This window comes from Rhinichthys klamathensis, unplaced genomic scaffold, assembly GCF_029890125.1.
Source record: "Rhinichthys klamathensis goyatoka isolate OS25496 unplaced genomic scaffold, OSU_Roscu_1.1 h1tg000391l_1, whole genome shotgun sequence".
Lineage (NCBI taxonomy): Eukaryota > Metazoa > Chordata > Actinopteri > Cypriniformes > Leuciscidae > Rhinichthys > Rhinichthys klamathensis.
Window position 1 is genome coordinate 3,076,168 of NW_026606894.1, and position 22,859 is coordinate 3,099,026.

General features: G+C 39.0%; 1 protein-coding gene across 9 annotated transcripts in view; it reads right to left on the bottom strand.

Annotated features, from left to right (window-relative positions):
* cngb1a (cyclic nucleotide gated channel subunit beta 1a) overlaps window positions 1-22,859 on the bottom strand; it is a 50,670-nt gene that overhangs the window by 22,133 nt on the left and 5,678 nt on the right. For 3 of the 9 annotated variants that reach the window (XM_056234275.1, XM_056234273.1, XM_056234281.1), the window contains 15 exons: window positions 22,410-22,509; window positions 21,242-21,277; window positions 19,862-19,886; window positions 19,640-19,724; window positions 19,415-19,551; window positions 19,214-19,331; window positions 15,499-15,565; window positions 15,383-15,407; window positions 10,468-10,735; window positions 9,233-9,379; window positions 8,948-8,989; window positions 8,124-8,180; window positions 5,704-5,718; window positions 4,670-4,829; window positions 1,525-1,555 (listed from right to left, as the gene is read on the bottom strand). In XM_056234275.1, the coding sequence (XP_056090250.1) occupies window positions 1,525-1,555; window positions 4,670-4,829; window positions 5,704-5,718; window positions 8,124-8,180; window positions 8,948-8,989; window positions 9,233-9,379; window positions 10,468-10,735; window positions 15,383-15,407; window positions 15,499-15,565; window positions 19,214-19,331; window positions 19,415-19,551; window positions 19,640-19,724; window positions 19,862-19,886; window positions 21,242-21,277; window positions 22,410-22,509 (1,313 nt within the window). The remainder of the gene's footprint in view (window positions 1-1,524; window positions 1,556-4,669; window positions 4,830-5,703; window positions 5,719-8,123; window positions 8,181-8,947; window positions 8,990-9,232; window positions 9,380-10,467; window positions 10,736-15,382; window positions 15,408-15,498; window positions 15,566-19,213; window positions 19,332-19,414; window positions 19,552-19,639; window positions 19,725-19,861; window positions 19,887-21,241; window positions 21,278-22,409; window positions 22,510-22,859) is intronic. The other 6 variants (XM_056234278.1, XM_056234277.1, XM_056234282.1 and 3 more) reach the window with 4 other exon arrangements.

Genomic DNA, 22,859 nt, shown 5'->3' on the forward strand with positions numbered 1-22,859 from the left:
GTATATTCAAAAAGATGAAGGACCTTAAATTTCATAACACTGATACTTTTAGACTTTTTAAGGACTTTTGGGGACTTTTTAATTCGCACATGTGCTCCGAAAAAACATTTTACAGCTTGGACACATCTATGCGAGTCACAAATGCGAGTGAATTTCCCCAGGGGCTCAACACAGGAGCAGTCAAAGTCTGAACACTGTCAGTATAATCTAAGGGGTTTTTCACCCATTTTATTATCCACCAGGCAAAAACACACTCTACATGCAAGTAACAGCACACGTCTCCTCAATTGGCTGCAAGATGTGAGCTAATATTCAATGTCAATAGCAAACAATAACAGTGGTAACAATAACATTATCAAAAATCAATGGCACAGAACAGACAGCACAGCGCTATCTAGCACAGTCAGTTCACCTGAGAGATTGTTGAAGGTTTGGTGTCTTTCTGTAACTGTAGGGCACTTGAAAACCGTGTCTATGGGTGTCAAGTATGGGATGGTCTGGATTTTAGGGCACTTTTATATGGGATGACAGTGAGACTCTTGGGTATTTTAAGAAGTAAATCCACTAGCTACAGATTCTAACTCAAAGACTACATGCTGCTGCTGAGGCGGTCTACATGGGCTTGAGGATGTTGAGGCGATGGAGGACGTTCTGGAAGCACTGGTTGGCTTGTTTTGGAAGCTGGGATATCTCCTGGTACAGCAGCAGGAGATCAGAGGGCATCTCGGGCAAGGGGACATTATTGTTTTTCAGCAGATGGAAGTTGCTCAGACATGTGGAAGCATGCGGGATGCGAAGAAACCAGCTCTTTATGCCAGAACAGCTAGCGGGCACTGCAGATAGGTAGACCGGTTCAATTACTGGATGTTCATATTATCTGTCATTGGTTATGTACAAACTGGATCTCAACAGATACAGTTCATTTGATTAGATCTGCAGGACTAAATCTTCATGAAATCAACAGGACTTGATTTATCTATTTTATCATGTTTGCTGCTAGACCAATATGTTGAATTTATGCATGCTTGGATACAGTGTTGGGTGAGTTACACTAAAAAAGTAATTAATTACTAGTAGCTACTAAATACGGTACATCTTCAACAGTATAATTAGATTATTGTACTAATTATGCTCTCTAAAAAGTATTGCTTTACTTAATACTTTCTAAATCTCATATTAACATTGAGCAATTAAACAATACAAGAGTAAAGATTAAACTGCCCTTTTAATTCTTTCAAATAAATAATATGAAATTAAATATATTATTCTTGAATTGACCAAAGTATTTAAAGGGAGAAGGTTACATTAAAAACATACATTTTATCAATAGATGTGTAATCAATGTTACATTTTGATGTTAAATCCGTTATTGTTTCATATAGAATTGTTCTAAACACTATTTAATGCAATTACATCATAAGTAACCATAATTAAATTACAGAAAAATTAAGAGTAATCACTTAATAAATAACTGTAATTAATTCCTTAGAAATGCTTTACAGACAACACTGTTTGTACACTGACCTCCACATCCTTCTTCAGGAGGTTCCTCTTCCTGTAGCAACAGAAGATTAATAAAAGCAAACATGCATAAGACAGCAAAGAAAAATATGACCAAATCCACACGTCTAAATGTATATACAGCTGCCATTCAAAAGAATCACAATATCATTTTTATGTTTCTGAAAGATTGCATTTCATTGATTAAAAAAATACAGTAAATATTTATAACTGTACAAATGACTAATTCAAAATATCTGTTATAAGAATCCTCTACTTGCAGCAATGACAACTTGATTGCGCAATTGTGAGTTTACATTTCTGACATTCCTGACAGTTTGCCTTCCCGTAGCTCAAGCATGGCTCGATTCCCAGGAAAGTACTGTACCTTGAATGCATTGATGCAATTTAAGTCTGCAAAAAGCATTATATGTAAATGTATTTTTTTTTTTTGCCATTGTAAGCAGTATTCATTTCAAACAGTAAATTACCATATTTTAACAAAATAAGTTGCATAAGTTGCACTGGGTGAAAATGGCATTAATTTAGAGAGAGGGAAAAAAAACCCAGATACATTGCATCTGTCAACATTTATTATAATATTCAGTAAAAATGTGCTGGTAAATAAAACAAATCTTCCACAAACATTATAAATTCTGCAAACTATGGAAGCTTGTTTCCGCCACTGAATAAAAAATACATAAATAAATAATTGCGACTTTTTATCTCACAATTGCGAGATATGAAGTCAGAATTGTGAGAAATAAAGTCGCAATTGCAAGATATAAAGTCGCAATTATGAGAAATAAAGTCGCAATTGCGAGAAAAAAAGACAGAATTGCGACTTTTTATCTCACAATTCTGACTTTATAACACATAATTGCGAGTTTATATCTCGAAATTCTGACATCTTTTCTCAGAATATTTTATATAGTTTATATCTCACAATTCTGACTTTACAACATGCAATTGCGACTTTATATCACGCAATTCTGACTTTATAACACACAATTGTGATTTTATATCACACAATTCTGACTTAATATCTCGCAATTCTGACTTTATAACACGCAATTGCGACTTCATATCAATCAATTCTGACTTTATAACACGCAATTGCGATTTTATTAGGGATGCACGATATAGGATTTTGGCCGATATTTGATATGCCGATATTTTCAAACTAATTTTGCCCGATGCCGATACCGATATATTTGTATTTTTTTTAAGTGCAAAAAAAGCTTATTAAAGCTTCTATTAATGTTCTCAGTCAAGAGCAGTGAGTGATTTCCTCTGTGTTTTGTTGTTTTATTAACATTAACGGGATAGTTCTCCCAAAAATTTAAATTGTCATCATTTACTCTCTCAAGTTTCTTTCTTCTGTTGAAATTATAAAAGTTATTTGGAAGAATGTGGCTAACCAAACAGTTGCTGTACTCCAGTGACTTCCATAGTATATTTAAGCACAAGAAAGAAATGAATCCAGGTTTGAAACAACATTAGATAGACCGAATTTTTATTTCTGGGTGCAGTATCTCTTTAAAGACAAGCGGCAGAATATTTTTACTGTCTCTTTAAGAACTGCACGCGAGTAACGCGACGCGTCTAATATACACGCATTTGACAAGCAGATTTTCTCTGTTTGCTTTCACTTTAGACATAACCAACTTTATGTAAACCTTGTGTGTATTTGACAGTATCAGCGCAATAAGACTCGAAAGATTAGTCCAGTATGCAGGCGCTGTGACAGGCTTTTAGTTCCTGTGAGCGTCGGGTGTACGCGCTCAGAAAAGCGGATGTTAGAACAGCGCATCAGCACGTGAATGACATGTTTACCTAGCAAGACTTTGACGCACATGCAAACAATGAACTTTTGTGAATTGCGGTGTCCCGTGAGTGTAACTCTACCTCTGCGTTTACATGTGATGTGATGTGAATGTACGTCGCGTTGTACAGTATGTTGAGATGAAGGCGCCAGAATTGAACTGATAGAATGCACGTAGGGTTGCCAACCGTTCCGTATAATACGGAATCGTTCCGTATTTGACACATGAAAGGCTTGTTCCGTATTGAACTGATACGGAACGCACTTTGTTCCGTATTTTTGAGAATCAATTCAGTGCAAATCCATGACAGACGCATAGCTTCTATTATATATGTCAGACAGACTATGATGAATGAACGAAGACCCTTGGCGCCACCTTGACGGGCTCTGACGTGTAATGACGTAGAGTTGGCTCATTGGTCGCACGTCAGAGGCGCCCGCGCCATTGGATGTGCAGTTGCCGTAGCGCAGCCTATGAGCGAGCCAGACGCTCAATGTGCAAGCTGTGCAGCTGCAAATGCGTTTTACAGGCTTCAGTAAATCGAGTAAAATATGTTTCCGAAGACATTTGTAGGCTATGATAAAAAAAAAAAAAAATAATAAAAAAAAAAAAAAATTTGCACTGGAAAGAACATTCTAGAAGTCTAATTCTATTGATTAAGTTCGCACAAGGCTACAGAAAACGGTTGTGTTTATTTTTCTTCAAATGCAGTCTAAGCCGATGAGTTTCGAATGTTATATGTTGTTAAAAATAAAACGTATTATAATCTAAACAAAATACATGGTTCAATTTTGGCAAAATGATCATGATAGCCTTTATATATCTGTGTGTTTAAGTCTTGTATATTGATTAAGCCTACTTTGCTATTCTATAAATATATAGGCCTAATAAGTTGCATTATAATATGATATAAAATGTATGAATTTCAGGGATTAGTTTTCTAAACCCCCCCCCCCCCCCCCCCCCCCGAATTGCGAGATGTAAACTCGCAATTGTGAGAAAAAAAGTCAGAATTGTGAGAAAAAGTCGCAATTACCTTGTTTATTTTTCATTCTGTGGCGGAAACAAGCTTCCATAGCAAACATCACTCACTCCACAACAAAAACTTTAAATTGAACGGTATTCAGAACAGGAATGAAAAATAGGCTACTTGCCAATTATTGCTTTATATAAATTGCTTTGGAATATAAATCACAAAGAAAAACAAGGCGTATATTATGGAAAATATGGTAATGGCTGTTTTTGATCAATACAATATTAAACATCAATTCCTTTCAAAAACATAAAAATGTCCTCCCAACCTTCCGAATGGTAGTGTGCTAATATGTTTTACGCAGAGTTACCTGGTCAGCATCAGGAGGTACAGATGTGGCGCGCTCAGGCTGAGTGGTCACAGCTGGAGAGACCGTATCTGCTTGTAGCGGCGGTGGACTCTGAGGTGCCTGATCTGAAACCTCAGACTCGTGCGGCGAGGGCTCCGCCGGACAGATGTCCACCAGGCTCCTGAAAAGGGTGTGAGCAGGAGTCTAGCCATGACAACACAACCAGTCCATCACAAACATTCAGAGTCTGGTAAACCACCAATCACATCTGTAGCTGTTGACCAGATAAAACTCAAAGGAGCTGACGAGAACGTTTGATTGGATTATGGAAATCAACCCCTCTAACGGACAATCAGATTTGTACCAGAATGCTTTTAGGTCTGGCTGCTGTGAAAGTGAATTCATGATGTTATTTCAGGTCTTTCAAACGGATTAAGGTTAATGGAATAGCAACATTACTATTAATGCTATTTTAGATGCAGCTATCCATATGGACCACTGTAAATACAAAATGTCAATGCTATTCCATGCTAGATTATGCCGGTTCAGTGTTAAGTGTGGTATATAAGCTTGTTTCCTTCAAGGAATAAAAATTAAAAAGGTATAATTGGGACTTCTTATCTCACAATTCTGACTTTTTTTCTTGCAATTCGGACTGTATAATATAAACAAACTCGCGATTCGGACTATTTTTCTCACATTTACGAGTTTATAGCCTATCTCACAAATCTGACTTTATTTCCCAGACAGCAACATAGTGTCGGCCCAGATCCGGGCCACATCTGGTACATGTGGATTCAACGCGTACCAGATGTGGACTGGATCTGGGCCGACACTATTGCAATTTTAAGTTTATGACTCACAGTTCCGACGTTTTTCCTTGCAATTGCCGAGTCGCAATTCTTAGTTATAATGTTACAATGTAATCAAAACTCTACCAGCATGGTCTACAGCATTAATGTACAAAAATGGTCTGAAATGGTGTTGTAGAAGAATAGAAGCATATACTGTGCAAAATCTGTGTACACAAACTAATGTAGTCCAGTCTAACATACCTTTTTATGTCGACACTGTTTAGGGGATGTCAAGTTGGTTGCAAAATGTTGATAAAAAAGTGCACATTTCAGTTTTATTCAATGACTTTATGGCTTACTGAATTCAGCACTGCAGAATGCAGCAGCAGCAGGTCTGAAACTGTTCTACTTCTGCTGAAGTGCTTTGGCCTAAAAGCTTTTTTGGCATCAGCTGTTCTGGTTTTCAGACAGGATGTTTTATAGTGACGTGGTAAAGCAGGATGAAGCCAAAATTAAGCATCTGACATCATACCCAAAATAACACAAATGCTCAAAAGTGCAGTAGCACCTCATTGCAGTACACAAGATCCAGGGGGCGGAGTTGGATCCAGATCCAAGGGGTGGAGATGGGTAGGATTAGGGGTGGGGTTAGGGATCAGGGGGCGGAGATGGGTAGGATTAGGGGTGAGGTTAGGGATCAGGGGGCGGAGATGGGTAGGATTAGGGTTAAGGATCAGGGGGTGGAGATGGGTAGGATTAGGGGTGGGGTTAGGCTTCAGGGGGCGGAGATGGGTAGGTTTAGGGGTGGGGTTAGGGATCAGGGGGCGGAGATGGGTAGGATTAGGGGTGAGGTTAGGGATCAGGGGGTGGAGATGGGTAGGATTAGGGATCAGGGGGCGGAGATGGGTAGGATTAGGGGTGGGTTTAGGGATCAGGGGGCGGAGATGGGTAGGATTAGGTTAGGGATCAGGGGGTGGAGATGGGTAGGATTAGGGGTGGGGTTAGGGATCAGGGGGCGGAGATGGGTAGGATTAGGGGTGGGGTTAGGGATCAGGGGGCGGAGATGGGTAGGATTAGGGGTGGGGTTAGGGATCAGGGGTGGAGATAGGTAGGATTAGGGGTGGGGTTAGGGATCAGGGGGTGGAGATGGGTAGGATTAGGGGTGAGGTTAGGGATCGGGGGCTGAGATGGGTAGGATTAGGCCTGGGTTTAGGGATCGGGGGCGGAGATGGGTAGGATTAGGGCTGTGGTTAGGGATCAGGGGGCGGAGATGGGTAGGATTAGGGATCAGGGGGCGGGGATGGGTAGGATTAGGGGTGGGGTTAGGGATCAGGGGGCGGAGATGGGTAGGATTAGGGGTGAGGTTAGGGATCAGGGGGTGGAGATGGGTAGGATTAGGGATCAGGGGGCGGAGATGGGTAGGATTAGGGGTGGGGTTAGGGATCAGGGGGTGGAGATGGGTAGGATTAGGGGTGGGGTTAGGGATCAGGGGGCGGAGATGGGTAGGATTAGGGGTGGGGTTAGGGATCAGGGGGCGGAGATGGGTAGGATTAGGGGTGAGGTTAGGGATCAGGGGGTGGGTTAGGGTTAGGGATCAGGGGGTGGAGATGGGTAGGATTAGGGATCAGGGGGCGGAGATGGGTAGGATTAGGGGTGGGGTTAGGGATCAGGGGGGGGAGATGGGTAGGATTAGGGGTGGGGTTAGGGATCAGGGGGCGGAGATGGGTAGGATTAGGGGTGGGGTTAGGGATCAGGGGGCAGAGATAGGTAGGATTAGGGGTGGGGTTAGGGATCAGGGGGTGGAGATGGGTAGGATTAGGGGTGGGGTTAGGGATCAAGGGGTGGAGATGGGTAGGATTAGGGGTGAGGTTAGGGATCGGGGGCTGAGATGGGTAGGATTAGGGCTGGGTTTAGGGATCGGGGGCGGAGATGGGTAGGATTAGGGCTGGGGTTAGGGATCAGGGGGCGGAGATGGGTAGGATTAGGGGTGAGGTTAGGGATCAGGGGCGGAGATAGGTAGGTTTAGGTATATGTAAGGTGGGAGGAGTTGGATCTGGATCCAACTCCTCCCCCTGGATTTCGTGTTCTGCAGTGAGGACCATCTCCAAAAGTGGGACACTTCTGTATTTGTAACGGTTTGTCTTTTTAGAGACTGAAGCAGAATTCAGAAGAGGTTTGCTTTGATGTACTGTACAGTAATATATCTATATGGGCTAAATTGCTCTATTTTTTTTTTATCCTTATCTTTTTAATCTTAGTTTAAACAGCGCTGGGTGATAAACCAAATATTTAGCATATACTCACAAATATCTTGCATACTTTCACAACACACTACAGTGATCTTTATTTTTTGGCCATGCAGTTAAATTTTCCTATCTTGACTTCAAGATTTTTTATTTCATTTTATCAATATATAATCAATATATAATATTGCCAAGCCCTAAAAACAATATAAAACATTGCACAAATGTATGAAAGCTTCATACTTATTTCAGGTCTAGTTTTTAAGGAACTGCAAAGGCAGTGTGGGGAAACAAACAGCAGCTAAAGCATGAGCTGCAGCTTTGATGAAGTATGATGTGTCACAAACACACACACACACAGCTTGCCATCAGTGCAAGTGTTACAAGTAATGCCAAGCCTGCTAGCGCTTTGCTCAGCTCTGAGGATGAACGTCTTACTCTGTGATCTTACTATCCTCACTCTCCTCCTCACTCTCTTCATGAAACGGCTGTAACCTGTACGGCGAGCCGGAGAGGACAAACAGAACTTCAGCTGACACGCAGGATAATAAAGTAACGGCACAGCAGTAAAGAGAAGCAAGCAAAGAACTCGCATCCAATCAAATCGTGAGTTGTGACATTCACTCTGCCGTGAGGAAAGTTGCAGTACTGAAAGGTTGGAAGCAGGGTCCAAAATTATGTTTTTGTCACACATTTGAACGGCAAGTGAATTACTAGCCATGCATTTTTTATAAGAACATAAGAAATGTTTCTTGAACAGCAAATCATCATGATTTCTGAAGGATCATGTGACACTGAAGGAACTGGAGGAACTGACTGGAGGAATGATTCAGCTTTGATCACAGGAATAAATTACATTTTAAAATATATTACAATAGAAAACAGTTATTTAAAATAGTAATAATATAATATTACTGTTTTTACTGTATATTTGATCAAATAAGTGAAGCCTTTTTGAGCATAATAATCTTTTTTTTTTTTTTTACTTTTGCCAAACTTTAACAGTCGTGTATATTTGGTTGGTTTAATGCAAGGAATATACACATGTTTGTTTTGCATTGACGTAAAAGAGAGTAGTAGACGTTTTGAATGTAATAACGATAAATGATCACAAAGCTAATAGAAATGGACTAAAAGCTACACTAAAACTATAATTCCAGGCCAAAGACTGCTGTTATTCGTTTTTGTTGTTTGGCCAATGTTCATTTTGGACCCTGGCAGAAAGCAAGGAGCAACAGCGAAAAGGGGAGAGTGACACTTACTCTGGGTCTTCTTCATTCTCTTCCTCCTGGATATTTGGCAGTCTTTGTAAAACAAACAGTGAACAGGTGAATTCTGAACACTGAAAGTGTGTTTGTGTGTGAGAGAGATCAAGGAATAGTTTGAAAGATGGAGAGAGACAGCGCATTGGTCGCATAAAAGTTTTGTAGCCACTTTGTGGTTTATCACACCCCAGATCTCAGTCTTAACAAACACAGAACAGGGCAGGAAGGGTGTAACACAGTCACTGAATTCCTTACTGAGTTTGTGGTGTGTTTGTCACTTACTGATCCGCATGGTCTGGTTCTTCGTTTGTCGTATTAATGATGATATGTGTGGTGTGCTCTTCTGCCAGCTGTCTGACGGCCAATTCTGCAGCCTGTAGGGCCAGATCCTCCGCCATGCGAGCTGCCTCCACGCGTTCCTGCTCCAGTCTACACACATACACACATTTGTTTCACTATATAAGTGAGGATATTGCATAGACTTCCACTGATTTTATACCAGGTTAGCTAATGATATTTTCTACACTGTAAAAAAAAAATCTGTTAAATTAACGGTAAAAAACTGGCAGGTGAGGTTGCAAAAAATTTACCGTAAAAAATACGGAAGCAACATGTTAGGTTTTACAGGCTTAACTTACATTTTCGGTAAAAAAAAACGTATTTCATTATCTGATATAATGTTAATTTACCGATCTATTGAAGTACTAATATCTGTTTTGTACCATTGTAATACACTGACAACCACCAATCACAGTTGTAATGAGAGTCACATGATGAATCAATGCTCATAACAAACAAACAGCTTTTCCATAAGCTGAGAAAGTTAATATTAATGTATAAAAGCTGCACAGTGTCATTCACACAAACACTTAAACACCATCATTGTAACACACATGAAATCTAAAAAAATGTAATATTTAACAATATTAAATGTAACATAAAACCCTAATGTACATAACTGATTAGAAAAAAAAACTAAGAAAAGCTATTAAGAAACAGTTATTTCAACAAAAATACATCAAATGTGACGTGTCATGCATGGAATTGTGGGAATTTCAATTTACGTTTTTTTTACGACTTGTTCTTTTTCATTTCCAAAAACTGTAAATTTAACGGTATTTTACGGTAAAATGACATTAAATCAATGTATGGTTAGATCTATCACAGTTATTCACCGTATGTACAGAAACTTTCTGTTAACCAATTAACAGTTTTTCACGGTAGCATTTTTACAGGCTTTTACCGTTAAAATCACGATCATTTTTTTACAGTGTATGTGCTAACCTACACATCACAGAAACATGCGCAAAACACAAAATTTAAATATAAACCTGTTTTGGCCAATACATAAACTAGAAAAAAATGAAAAACACACATGCAGACCTTTCTATATTTTGTCTAAAGGTTAAAAAAACTGCTCCATGAGATTTTCCTGACTAATATTTCATACTGTATGTCAGACTTTACAGTGTTACATCTACCACAAGGTCACTGGGACCCAAACAATTCACACTCACCTCTCCTCTATGTTTGCTAAGGCAGTCTCCTCCGCTTCCTTCTTGATGCTCTCAATAAGAGGCGTCCAGCGCTCAGTCTGCGTCTCCGCGTCCTCCTGATCCTGCATGGCCAGCAAGTGTGGAAGGATGTTGGGTATCACCTGCAGCAGAGACGAGTTCTCCTGCTGCACCAGGACGTCCTGCCCCGAGCCCTGCTCCTTCTGCTGGGCATCCCAGTCTGAGTCCACCTCCTCCAGCACCATCTCACACGGGTCCTGCAGGATGCAGACTGCACCCGCAACAGGAAAGACCACAGGTCACAGCAGGGATTAGGCCCAAAGATGCTTTTGAATTTCATTTCTACCGAGTATCTTAGTGTTTTTGTGTCAATGCGTCACAATTGACATGGCTGAATTGAAATCGTGTGGAGTTACTTCCAGTGGAGAAAAAAAATGTGCATCATAGAAAGATCATCACATTGATCCCATTTGATTGGGTTGGGTCAATTGATTGGGTGATTTGATGGGGTTGATTGGGTCAATTGTCGGCTGGCCAAGCTGGGAGACCACCTGGCAGACCAGCTAAACCAGAGGTCTTCAACCCTGCTCCTTGCGACCCACTGTCCTGCAGAGTTCAACCCTAACCAAACTGAAGCAGGTTGATAATAAACTGCAGGGCAGTGGGTCTCCAGGAGCAGGGTTGAAGAACTCTGAGCTAAACAAAAGCTTGACCAGGCTAGGCCAATTAATACAGCTCAAACCAGTTTAGTCTGGTTTAACTGTTTGGTTTGATCATTTTGTTTTATTTAAATTATCAATGTTAGTTGCATTGACCGTCTGCATATCGTATTGAAAAGCAACACATTTTAGACCCCAATGGCTAAATTTGCACATTTTGTAAGCTGTAAGAACATTTTAAAAATCTAACTGATACTGCCGTACAAGAATCAGGGCTTGACATTAACATCGCCAAGATTTCACGTAAACACGGTCAGTTATGTTTTAAATGAACGTAAACAGTTGAGAAAGAAAACAAATGTGTAACGGTATAATGGATCAGTGCATTTGGTCTTAAAGTGACAGCATCCTAATATACCTACTGCCAAAATATGAGATAATATTAAAAATATCTAAATGGCAGTTTTCCCCCATCGTATCGATGTCAAAATTGTGGCCAGTGAAAATGCTGAGTGGCTAGTGACTTTGGAAAACTATACTAGCCACAGTGGCTTGAGCAAAAAAGTTAATGTCAAGCCCGGCGTACAATATATGAAGTGTCGGGGTAACGCATTACAAGTAACACGAGTTACGTAATCAGATTACTTTTTTCAAGTAACTAGCAAAGTAACACATTACTTTTTAATTTACTACAAAATATCTGAGTTCCTTTTTTAAATAATTAATGCAAGTTACTGTGAACATGATGCTTATTGTAGCTCTAGACTAAATGTGAGCAGGGGTCCTGTCCCCATGATCTGTAAGTGCAGATGCGTTGTGTGCGCTGTGTGTGAACATGATGCTTATTGTAAATGTTGTAAATGTGAGCAGGGGTTTCTCACTCGCACAAAAACACTCGCACAAAAACAGATTCAGTATTCCTCAAAAAATTAATAAATACAGTCAAATGCAAACTCAGAATATTACGCAAACCTGCAATAATGAAATATGTTAAATTACACAAATATACTTTATATATTTAATCTCACCTTATTAACCAATGTCTTTGCTGTTGACCAATTCAACCATGCTAATAAGCATAAATGACTTTAGATAAACATTACATTTGTTTAATTTTTCTTCTCCTGCGTCCTGTTCTTCCGCAATCCAGAATGGCAGCACAGCTGAAAGGTTTGTTTGAGCTGCAGGCGTGAATTTGCATTTCCTTCAGCCTGAGGCTCATTCATTTCTTTCTTTTTTGGGTGAGAAAGGGCCTTTACATTGACCAAAAGTATAACTTTTATTAATTTATTTTTGATATTAAACGCCATATTGTAATGCATTACTTTTAACAGTAACTTTCCCCAACACTGCATATATGCCCTAAAGTGCTCAAATTTACTGATACAGAAATGCATTTTAAAAATGCATCAAACAATTTTAGCTATTTTATAATTCATCAAAGCTGCTGCAGTTGCAAATAATACAGAACAATTATACAGAACAATATTTTAGTTTTGCAAGCATTTCTGCTCTGACCACACAACAAACAATTTGCTTTTATAAGTCATTTATTTATTAGTGAATTCATACAGCGCACAAAGTAAGGTAGCTGCCTGTGCTGTGTTAGCAATAGCCTTTCACAATAAAACATAAACAGCAGCAATATACAGCATATTAATATTCCACCATGTTGCAGTGAAGCCTGGTGTTGATGAATCATGCACAGTGGCTTTGCTAACATGCTTAGCATGATAAAAAAAAACAGGTAATGGGTTGTTATTCAAAGCATTAGACTAACTGTTGCTTTTATAGCAGGCAATGTAGATATTGGCAAACGCATTAAGTGGCATGGAGATTTATGTTTTTTTTATTTATTTTTTATGGCAAGAATATTGGGTAAAATTGTGCTCCTTAAAAGGTTTTTAATGTTAAGTTTAATGGTTATATATTTATAGACAACTAAGTAAGTTTATTTCTTAAAAAAAAAAAGTGTGAACATTTTGGATTTGTAGTGCTTTTTAGGACTGGAATATCTGATCAATCAAAGGCAGACATATTGAATTCCCGGTTAGTGAGATTGATGGAGCAAAAACAGACACTTTACATCTAAAGCAGCAAATGGCATTGTAAACTCTTGACTGGGCACCTGTATGTTTACCGCATGTCTCCTTGAGGTAGCCAATGCACTAAATAATTAAAAGCCAGCAAGCAAAGAATCCCTGTAATATATTTAAAGGGATACTCCACTTCTTTTGGAAATAGGCTCATTTTACAACTCCCCCAGAGTTAAACTGTTGAGTTTTACCGTTTTTAAATCCATTCAGCCGATCTCCGGTTCTGGCGGTACCACTTTTAGCATAGCTTAGCATACATCATTGAAGTGGACAAGACCATTAGCATTTCTAAAAAAAAATGACCAAAGAGTTTCGATATTTTTCCTATTTAAAACTTGACTCTTCTGTAGTAACATCGTGCACTAAGACCGACGGAAAATGTAAAGTTGCGATTTTCTAGGCTGAAGCCCCGTTCACACCGCCAGCGATTTTGTCGCTACATGTCGCTAGTCTCTGTACTGTGAAGTCGCTTGTGGGCGTCCGTAGTGCTGTCGCTCTAATGTTATTGGTTGACTGCACGTCTGGCCATATCTATACAAAATGCCATCAGAAGTGACATATACAACTATATCATTTTAATTTGACTAGGAATTAGGCTCAAAAGAAACAGTATGCTGTTGGGAGAGTGTTTTTATATTACCACAGCAGTGTTCAGTGGATTAAATCATTTACTAGATTAACGATCGATCAATCAACAAATTAAACTCACTCATTCTGTCATAAATTACTAAAACGTCATTCGAATTTGACAAATAATCAATTTTCTTGTCCCTAATAGTCAACATAATGCAAGGGAAACTGTAAAATGATCTGCAGCAGTGCTAAACTTGCATCATAAAATTACAACACTCGAACTATAAATGTATATGAATTAAACTCACTGAGACTGTCGACAGTTTCTTTTCCATTCGTCATTTTATTATATCCATGTGTGTGGTTACAGTCAAATCATATAAAACAGTGAAATCTCCCTCTTCTGTCTTGCCTGCACTCGAGACGGTGACGTGAGCTCATGCGTGAGCTCCACTGAAAGTCTTCTTTCCTATTGGTTGTCGCTCGCGAAAATCGCTTCTCATTTGCATAAAGTTGAAAATTCTCAACTTTTGTCGCTTGTCTCTTGTCGCTTGACACGCCCACATTCTGTCGCCAACGGTCACTGTCGCTGGTGTCGCCGGATGTCGCCAGCGCTCCATTGAAATGAATGGGATCGTGTCGCTCTGTCGCTGCGTGTCGCTGGCGGTGTGAACTGGGCTTGACATGGCTAGGAACTATACTCTCATTCCTGCGTAATAATCAAGAAACTTTACTGCCGTACCATGAGTGCAGCAGGCGTAATGATATGACGCAGCGCCTGAAAATAGGCCACCTTCCGTCAACACAACGGAACTATTTTCAGGCGCTGCGTCATATCATTACGCCTGCTGCACTCATGGTACGGCAGTAAAGTTTCTTGATTATTACGCAGGAATGAGAGTATAGTTCCTAGCCATGTCAGCCTAGAAAATCGCAACTTTACATTTTCCGTCGGTCTTAGTGCACGATGTTACTACAGAAGAGTCAAGTTTTAAATAGGAAAAATATCGAAACTCTTTGGTCATTTTTTTTTTGAGAAATGCTAATGGTCTTGTCCACTTCAATGATGTATGCTAAGCTATGCTAAAAGTGGTACCGCCAGAACCGGAGATCGGCTGAATGGATTCAAAAACGGTAAAACTCAGTTTAACTCTGGGGGAGTTGTAAAATGAGCCTATTTCCAAAATAAGTGGAGTATCCCTTTAACATAAACCAAGGAAGTTTACATGAAAAAGCACATTCATTGGTGTTGTACGTTAGCTCTATTGAACTAGAGGATATTGATGTGTGTTTCTGTCTGAACATCTCTCGCTGTCTCTGTGTGGATGTAATGAGTCTCCCAGTCGTCTTCTCCTTATGTTTAGGGGGCTTTAACCACCTTCTCCCCTGAAACAGAAGGAGAAGAGGAGCTGAGTTAACACCTCCACCCTACAAATAAGCATTTTGAGACAATAGCAATGCCTCTGATATGTTCAAATATAATCTTGGAGGACAAAAAAAAACCCCTGTCCTGCAAAACTGTCTGAAGTCATTATACCTATTATATGTGTGTGTGTGTGTGTGTTTGTGAAGATGTGTTAAACAACTTACCGTTTTGAACGATATCAGAACTGTCCTGCAAATAAACAAAGGAAAAGGGTAAATGGAAGACTAGTAGTGAAATTTCTTTCTTGATTTTCACTTAAATTACACTACTTTGTGCTCACCTCTTTTGGTTTCAGTACTGGTTGTGGCATCATGCGTCCAAACCCCTGTACAATCCAGCCAACCATGCTTGAAAACAAATGAAATATAATGCATGTCATTAGACTTATCTACATATGAAAATAATTCAAATGTATCTAAACAATAAAAGGCCTCAGATATGTGTTATGTTCAGAATGGAATACTAGTATACCGATAACTGAATGATAATACAAAACAAAACAAAAGGGAAAGTTTTCCTTTTTAAACCAGAAATGAAATGTGAAAGAGGCAGTTTCTTCTTTATTGATTCCAGCACTAATGAATCGAATAAGCAGATACAAATTATTATCTGAAAAGAGGTCAATATTTTATTTTGTGTGCATAATATTTGTGTCACGCCTGCCAGCCGGAATGCCTGTGATAGCCACCAGAGGGCACTCCTTTCATCTTTGTTATCTCATCATGGACTGCATTTCCCATAACCCATTGCCCGGACTCATTATGCCTGATTGCTTTCAGCTGTTTCTCATTACCCTTGATGACTCTGCCTATATAAGCCCTGTGTATTCACACATTCATTGCAAAGTCTTGTAAGTGTTATACTGCATTTCAAGAGTGCTCTTGTGTAATGGTTCTGACTTTCTACCTGGATTTCCCTGTCTGCCCTGTGTTTTGATCTATTGCCTGTTTGATGGATTATGATTCTGGATTGACCTAATAAAACTGTATTTGGGTCCTAAACAAGTGTGTTTCAGGGCAGTTACGTGAAAATTTGTGTGTAAAGTTTTAATTCAAATTTTGGGATTCAACTTAAAGGAACACTCCGACTTTTTGGGACTTTAGCCTATTCACCTTATCCCCCAGAGTTAGATAAGTCCATACATACCTTTTTCATCTCCGTGCGTGCTTTAAGTCTGTTTGACGCACCCACCGCTAGCCTAGCTTAGCACAAAGACTGGATGTAAATGGTTGCAGCTAGCATACTAATCCAAATAAGTGACAAAATAACGCAAACATTTTCCTATTTACATGTTGTGATTTGTATAGTCACAGAGTGTACAAAAAACACGGGCGGAGTGATAACCGCAGCACCTGAGACGCGCTCTCTGCTCCTCACCACGGCACGTCTCATGTGCTGCGGTTATCACTCCGCCCAAGTAGCAGTGCTTCGCCTTCAGAGAATATAGTTCCCAGTATTTATACGGTTAAAATATGTCTGTCTCATGTGACTTTGTTTTTTGTACACTCTGTGACTATACAAATCACAACATGTAAATAGGAAAATGTTTGCGTTATTTTGTCACTTATTTGGATTAGTATGCTAGCTGCAACCATTTACATCCAGTCTTTGTGCTAAGCTAGGCTAGCGGTGGGTGCGTCAAACAGACTTATAGCACGCACGGAGATGAAAAAGGTATGTATGAACTTATCTAACTCTGGGGGATAAGGTGAATAGGCTAAAGTCCCAAAAAGTCGGAGTGTTCCTTTAACATTTAAAAATACAACAACTGTTCTTTTTTATTTTTCTTGCCATGGTTAATAAAAGGGAAAAATAAATGGACGCAGAATTTCACGGACCCAAAACGTAATGAAATTAAACCAAAAACAAAACGTGTGTATACAGTACATTATGTTCAGAATGGAATACTAGCATATTGCTAACCAAATACTACCAAAAAAAGTACATAAAAAAATGTATATATATATATATACAGGTGAAACTCGACAAATTAGAATATTGTGCAAAAGTTCATTTATTTCAGTAATTCAACTTAAAAGGTGAAACTAATATATTATATAGACTCATTACATGCTGAGTGAGATATTTCAAGCCTTTATTTGTTATAATTTTGATGATTATGGATTGCAGCTTATGAAAACCCCAAATTCAAAATTAGAATATTGTGAAAAGGTTTTCATAGCTGTAAGCCATACTCATCAAAATTATAACAAATAAAGGCTTGAAATATCTCACTTAGCATGTAATGAGTCTATATAATATATTAGTTTCACCTTTTAAGTTGAATTACTGAAATAAATTAAATTTTGCACGATATTCTAATTTTTCGAGTTTCACCTATACATACACACACACACACACACACACACACAGTTGTAATCAAAATTATTCAACCCCCATTGCAAATCAGGTTTATTGACTTTCAGCTGTTTGCAATGAACAAATCAAACAAAAGTAATTGAAATAGCTCAACACAACAAATGTTTCAAGTGTTTTTTCCCAAATTCAACAGCAAATGCAACTTTTAATGACTTCTGCAGTCTCAAAATTATTCAACACCCTTGAATAGAATCCCTTACAATCTGAAAAACAGGTGTTGTCTCAAAGGGCTTCATTAGTTGCACCAGGTTGGCTTGAGCTAGTACACAACACATGTAATATCTGAACTGGCTAGGTTTGTTGAGTGTCACGTTTGACTGCATGTTAGAAATATGGCAAAAGAATGGTCCAAAAAGTTAGGAGAAAGATATTATCACCCGTCACAAACAAGGAACAGGATATAAAAAGATAGCAAAGGCATTAAATGTTCATAGAGACACCGTTGGAAGCATAGTTCGCAAGTTCAAAGTTAAACGAACAGTGGTTACACTTCCAGGATGGGGCAGAAAAAGGAAGTGATCAACGGCTGCAACCAGATTTCTGAGAAGGCAGGTTCAGAAAAACCCTCGAAAGACAAAAGACCTTCAGCAAGACTTGGTGGCAACAGGCACTGAGGTTTCAGCTTGCACAGTAAGACACGTAAACGCATGCCAGACTTCAAGACGTTCACCTCTACTGACCCAAAAGCACAAGAAAAGTCGGCTCCAATTTGCTCAAAATCATATAAATAAGCCATAAATGTTGTGGGATTCTGTTGTGGAACTTTTCAGCCCTATGGATCAGCGGTATGTCTGGAAGAAGAAGAATGAAGCATATGCTGAAAAGAAAACTCTGTCTGCAGTTAGGCATGGTGGTGCTCGGTGATGCTCTGCGGCTGCTTTATACCCTCTGGCACTGGAAACCTGCAGCGTGTGGAAGGCAAGATGGATTCATTGAAGTATCAGGAAATCCTAGGAGAAAACGTCATGCCGTCAGTGAGGAAGCTGAAGCTTGGGAGTCACTGGACCTTCCAGCGGGACAATGATCCTAAGGATACCTCAAATTGCCCCAAGGCTTGGTTGCAGAAGAAGTCCTGGAAGACTCTACAGTGCCCATCACAGTCACCTGACTTGAACCCCATAGAAAATCTCTGGTGGGATTTGAAGACGGCGGTTGCAGAACGCAAACCCAAGAATATTACTGAACTGGAGGCCATTGCTCATGAGGAACGGGCTCAGATTCCTCAGAAACGCTGCCAGAAGCTGGTGTCTGCTTATACATCTCGTTTGCAGAAGGTCATAACAGCAGAATGGTGTTCTACTGAGTACTAAAGATGCTTCCCATGAAGGGGTTGAATCATTTTGAGACTGCAGAAGTGATTAAAAGTTGCATTTTCAGTTGAATTTAGGGAAACCACTTGAAACATTTGTTGTGTTGAGCTATTTCAATTACCTTTGTTTGATCTATTCATTACAAACAGCTGAAAGTCTGTAAATGTTGCCAATGAACCTGATTTGCAGTGGGGATTGAATCATTTTGATTACAACTGTATATAAATGTGCATTAAACCAGGGGTGTCGAGGTTTGGTTGTTTTACATAGCCATAGACATTATAAGGAAAGGGGACCGACACTCACTTTGTGCCTTTGGGATCCTCAGCTAGTTTAGGTTGCTCAGGAGCTGCGGGTACAGGTGCGGGTGCTGGTGTTGGTGCGGGTGCAGGTGGAGGTGCAGGAGCAGGTGTTGGTTCAGGTGCTGAATATTAAAAAAAAGTCAAATGCAGAAAACTCTGTCTCCCAGGAAGCCCAACCGAGCATTTTCGATTTTCAAAATTCTACCTGGCTCTTGTTTGCAGGGTGTGACAGGAGCAGAAGCAGCCCTCTGAACAGGTGTTTCCGTACCAGAGGGAGGATGAAGATGCATAGGAGACTGAGGGACTACCTTCTCAAAACCATGCTTAATCCATTCTATTACCCTGAAATAGAAAGAGACAGACACATTAAAGGAAGAGTTCAGCCATAATGAGAATTCTGATTAGCTTCTGACAGCTCATTAACATATACCTTGGAGAGAAGGGAACGTTAGCAGCGTCTGGCTCCTCATCAGACACAACCTCCACCACAGGAATATGAGGCAGCGGCTCAGCATCTGGTGGGAGAGAGAATCATGTCACATGTGTCCTTTCCGCTCTCATCAGCCCTTCACAATGCAAATTCTTTCAAAAATAATAATTGCCAAAGTTCATGCAGTTCTAGATCAAGTGGTTATCAAGAGGCTGCACTTACCACGAATGTCTTTGGCCTCTTGTACCTGCGAAGAGACGGAAACACAAAGAACTCTTACTGTGTGTGGCCTTTGATTTAATATTGGTGTTAAAATTAAGAGGCCAGGTGCTCTAGAGTCTAGATTGGCTTGCACTTCTGTTTTTCTCTGTCTATATTATGTCAAGCAGCCAATCATTCATTTGTAAAAGTGTTTGCGAGTGTTATATATCAGTGTTTCTTCAACTTTGTGGACTTTTGGCTCGGTAAACTTAGAAACTAAACAATAAAAACTATATTTTATCTAACTTTATTTCTTTAACACATCATATATCTCAAATTTCATCTCACACTGGAGAGATGTAGATTGTGTAAAAAAATAAAACACTGAAATCATTTTCACACACTAAATATATTTCACACTTGAATTATATTTCAAGATTAAAAGTCTGGGTCTGTGATTAGTGTAAAACAATAAAATACACATAAAACACATTAAAAAAAAACTCGCAATAGATAAATAACTTCCACTCCCTCTTGCAGCGACATCTATTCTCTTCTCTGATGATGCGTTTACTAGTGTGGGGGCGGGACAACCTGTCACTCAAATGAGATTCACCAATAGCAAACCACAACCATCCAATCAATTACATATGGACAAAATCAAGCCCCGCCAAACATTTTATCTTGTTCAAAAAGCTGTTTCACTCAGATATACGTCACAAAAGGGAAGAAAAGACTTTAAGGTTGAAGAAACACCCATATGTAACATATGTAAGCAAGTATGCACATTTCAAGCTGCTAGAGTAGCCATGCAAGCATTTGAGATGTCTGATGCTGCAGGGTCATACCATAGTGATGTACGAATATAGCAGGATATTTGAAATGCAATGAGGCTCAAATCTTAAAGACTCAATCTATAACCGCCCAAAGCAATCAGCTTGTGTTTACAACTTTAATTTGTTGTAACACTATATTCTGTGATGATAACATAGCTGTGAGGGATCAAGTAGAACTATATATAAAGTTATTAATATTCAGCAGTTTGGGCTGATTCTGGATTCTTGGAGTTTGTAGACCAAGTAATTCAAATGAATGTCTCTGTTCATCACCTCATATTTAAAGGGGACATATATGATGGTGCAATCTTTGAAATGAAACCGTAAGTAGACTTCTTTCAATATTCACAATTAACATTCACAGATCACTTACTGAAACTGAGCTTGAAATTTAACTTGTTAACATCAGATTTAAACATCAGCTCCTATTCAGGATCTTGTCCCGCCCAGATGATGTGATGAGGAAAAGTCTAGAATATGGCCCCTTTAATGCTGATTTGTGGGACAGATAGGGGAACAGCGAGCATGATCCTGACACAGCTTACTCCAAAAACACTGTACTTACTGGAGGATCCACTTTAACCACTGGAACAACTGCAGGCTAATTGGAAATGAAACAAAACTCTCACAGAAGCTCCTAGAAAAGCTAGACACCTTTGAGACTGGTGCCCGTGGACCTGAAATGCTCTGCTAGGACTAACTCCATTAACTCTGTTAGTGTCACTATATGTTCAAGTCACATTTTTAAAATCTAAAACAAAAATGTAAAAATCTAAATGTAAAAAAAAAGAAACCAAAATATTTCAAAATATCATTCCTCAGTTTTTATCTAATAACAAATAGAAACGTTCTCAGTAAAAATGGTAACTTTTTTTTAATGGAAGCATGTTTTTGCCATGGAATAAATTAAGAAAGATTAAAAAGTCACAATTACCTTTATTATTATTTTTTCTGTGGTTGAAACAAGCTTCCATTTTTTTTATACATCTTGGTAAAGTTTTGCTTTCATAGTTCATAATTTGTTATTTAAAATCTCTGTCACATTTAAACATTTATATTATCAATTTTATACAATGCACTGATTGTTTTTACATTGCACTAACATTTAAAGATATCCCCACTTAATTACATATTATGTAACTACATCTGTAATTACATGTACAAAAACCCATTGACCATATTATCAAACCTGTTTCTAACCATAACCGTACCTAACAATTAAATTTTTTGATGTAAGTACATAATAGTTAAAGATACCTCAAATAAAGTAAGACAAAATTCTGAATTTAAATTCATGTGAAATTATTGGATTAAACAAACAAATTATCAGGTAACACTTTATTGTAAGGTGACAGTTACACGTTACTACATGCACTTACTATAGTAATAACAGTATGCATAATTACAAGTAACTAACCCTAAACCAAACCCTAACCGTAACTCTATAGTAAGTACATGTAGTTGGTTAATAATACTCAGTACTCATTTGAGTAAGTACAGTGTAACTACACGTCACATTAAAATAAAGTGTAACCAATGATCCTTCTTTATAAATACAAATGTCCATGAACAGCATTAAAAACAAGTCATTAATATGCTCCACAAATTCCAAAATGCGTAACTAATAAGCTTATGCAGTAAACTGCAGTAAACTTGGTAAATAACCAAAAAAGTAATCACACTGCACAAAGCCTCACCATCTTATTGGATTAGTGAAATATGTGTGTCTATACCTCAGTGACCTCCTCTGGCTCTGTTTGCCCCTTGTATTTCTCATCCGGCTGTGGAACCACTTTTCCCAGTCCCTGCACAATCCATCCTATCATCCCAGCCCTGATGGAAGAAGAGATACAGTCCATCAGCTGCATGCTCTGGGCACAAGTGAGGACGTGAAAGCATGCAAATAAGCTGATTTGCTCTAAGTCAACTCTAGATGGCAGCAGGGGACAGTAAAAACAAACAGGTCTGCCCATAGGCGTCCGTGAAGCTGTAGCCTATGCTAATAAAAAAAAAAGAAGTTCCATTCCAGTTGTGTTCTTGTAGCAAATATATATATATATAGCCTATATAAAAGTTTATGTTCTATGGAAGCCAGTCTGCATATTAGAATGCTAAAGTTTATGTCTGTTCAGCATGGATATTTTGCCTTGAGCTGTTAATATGGAAATACAGCTCAGTGCAAT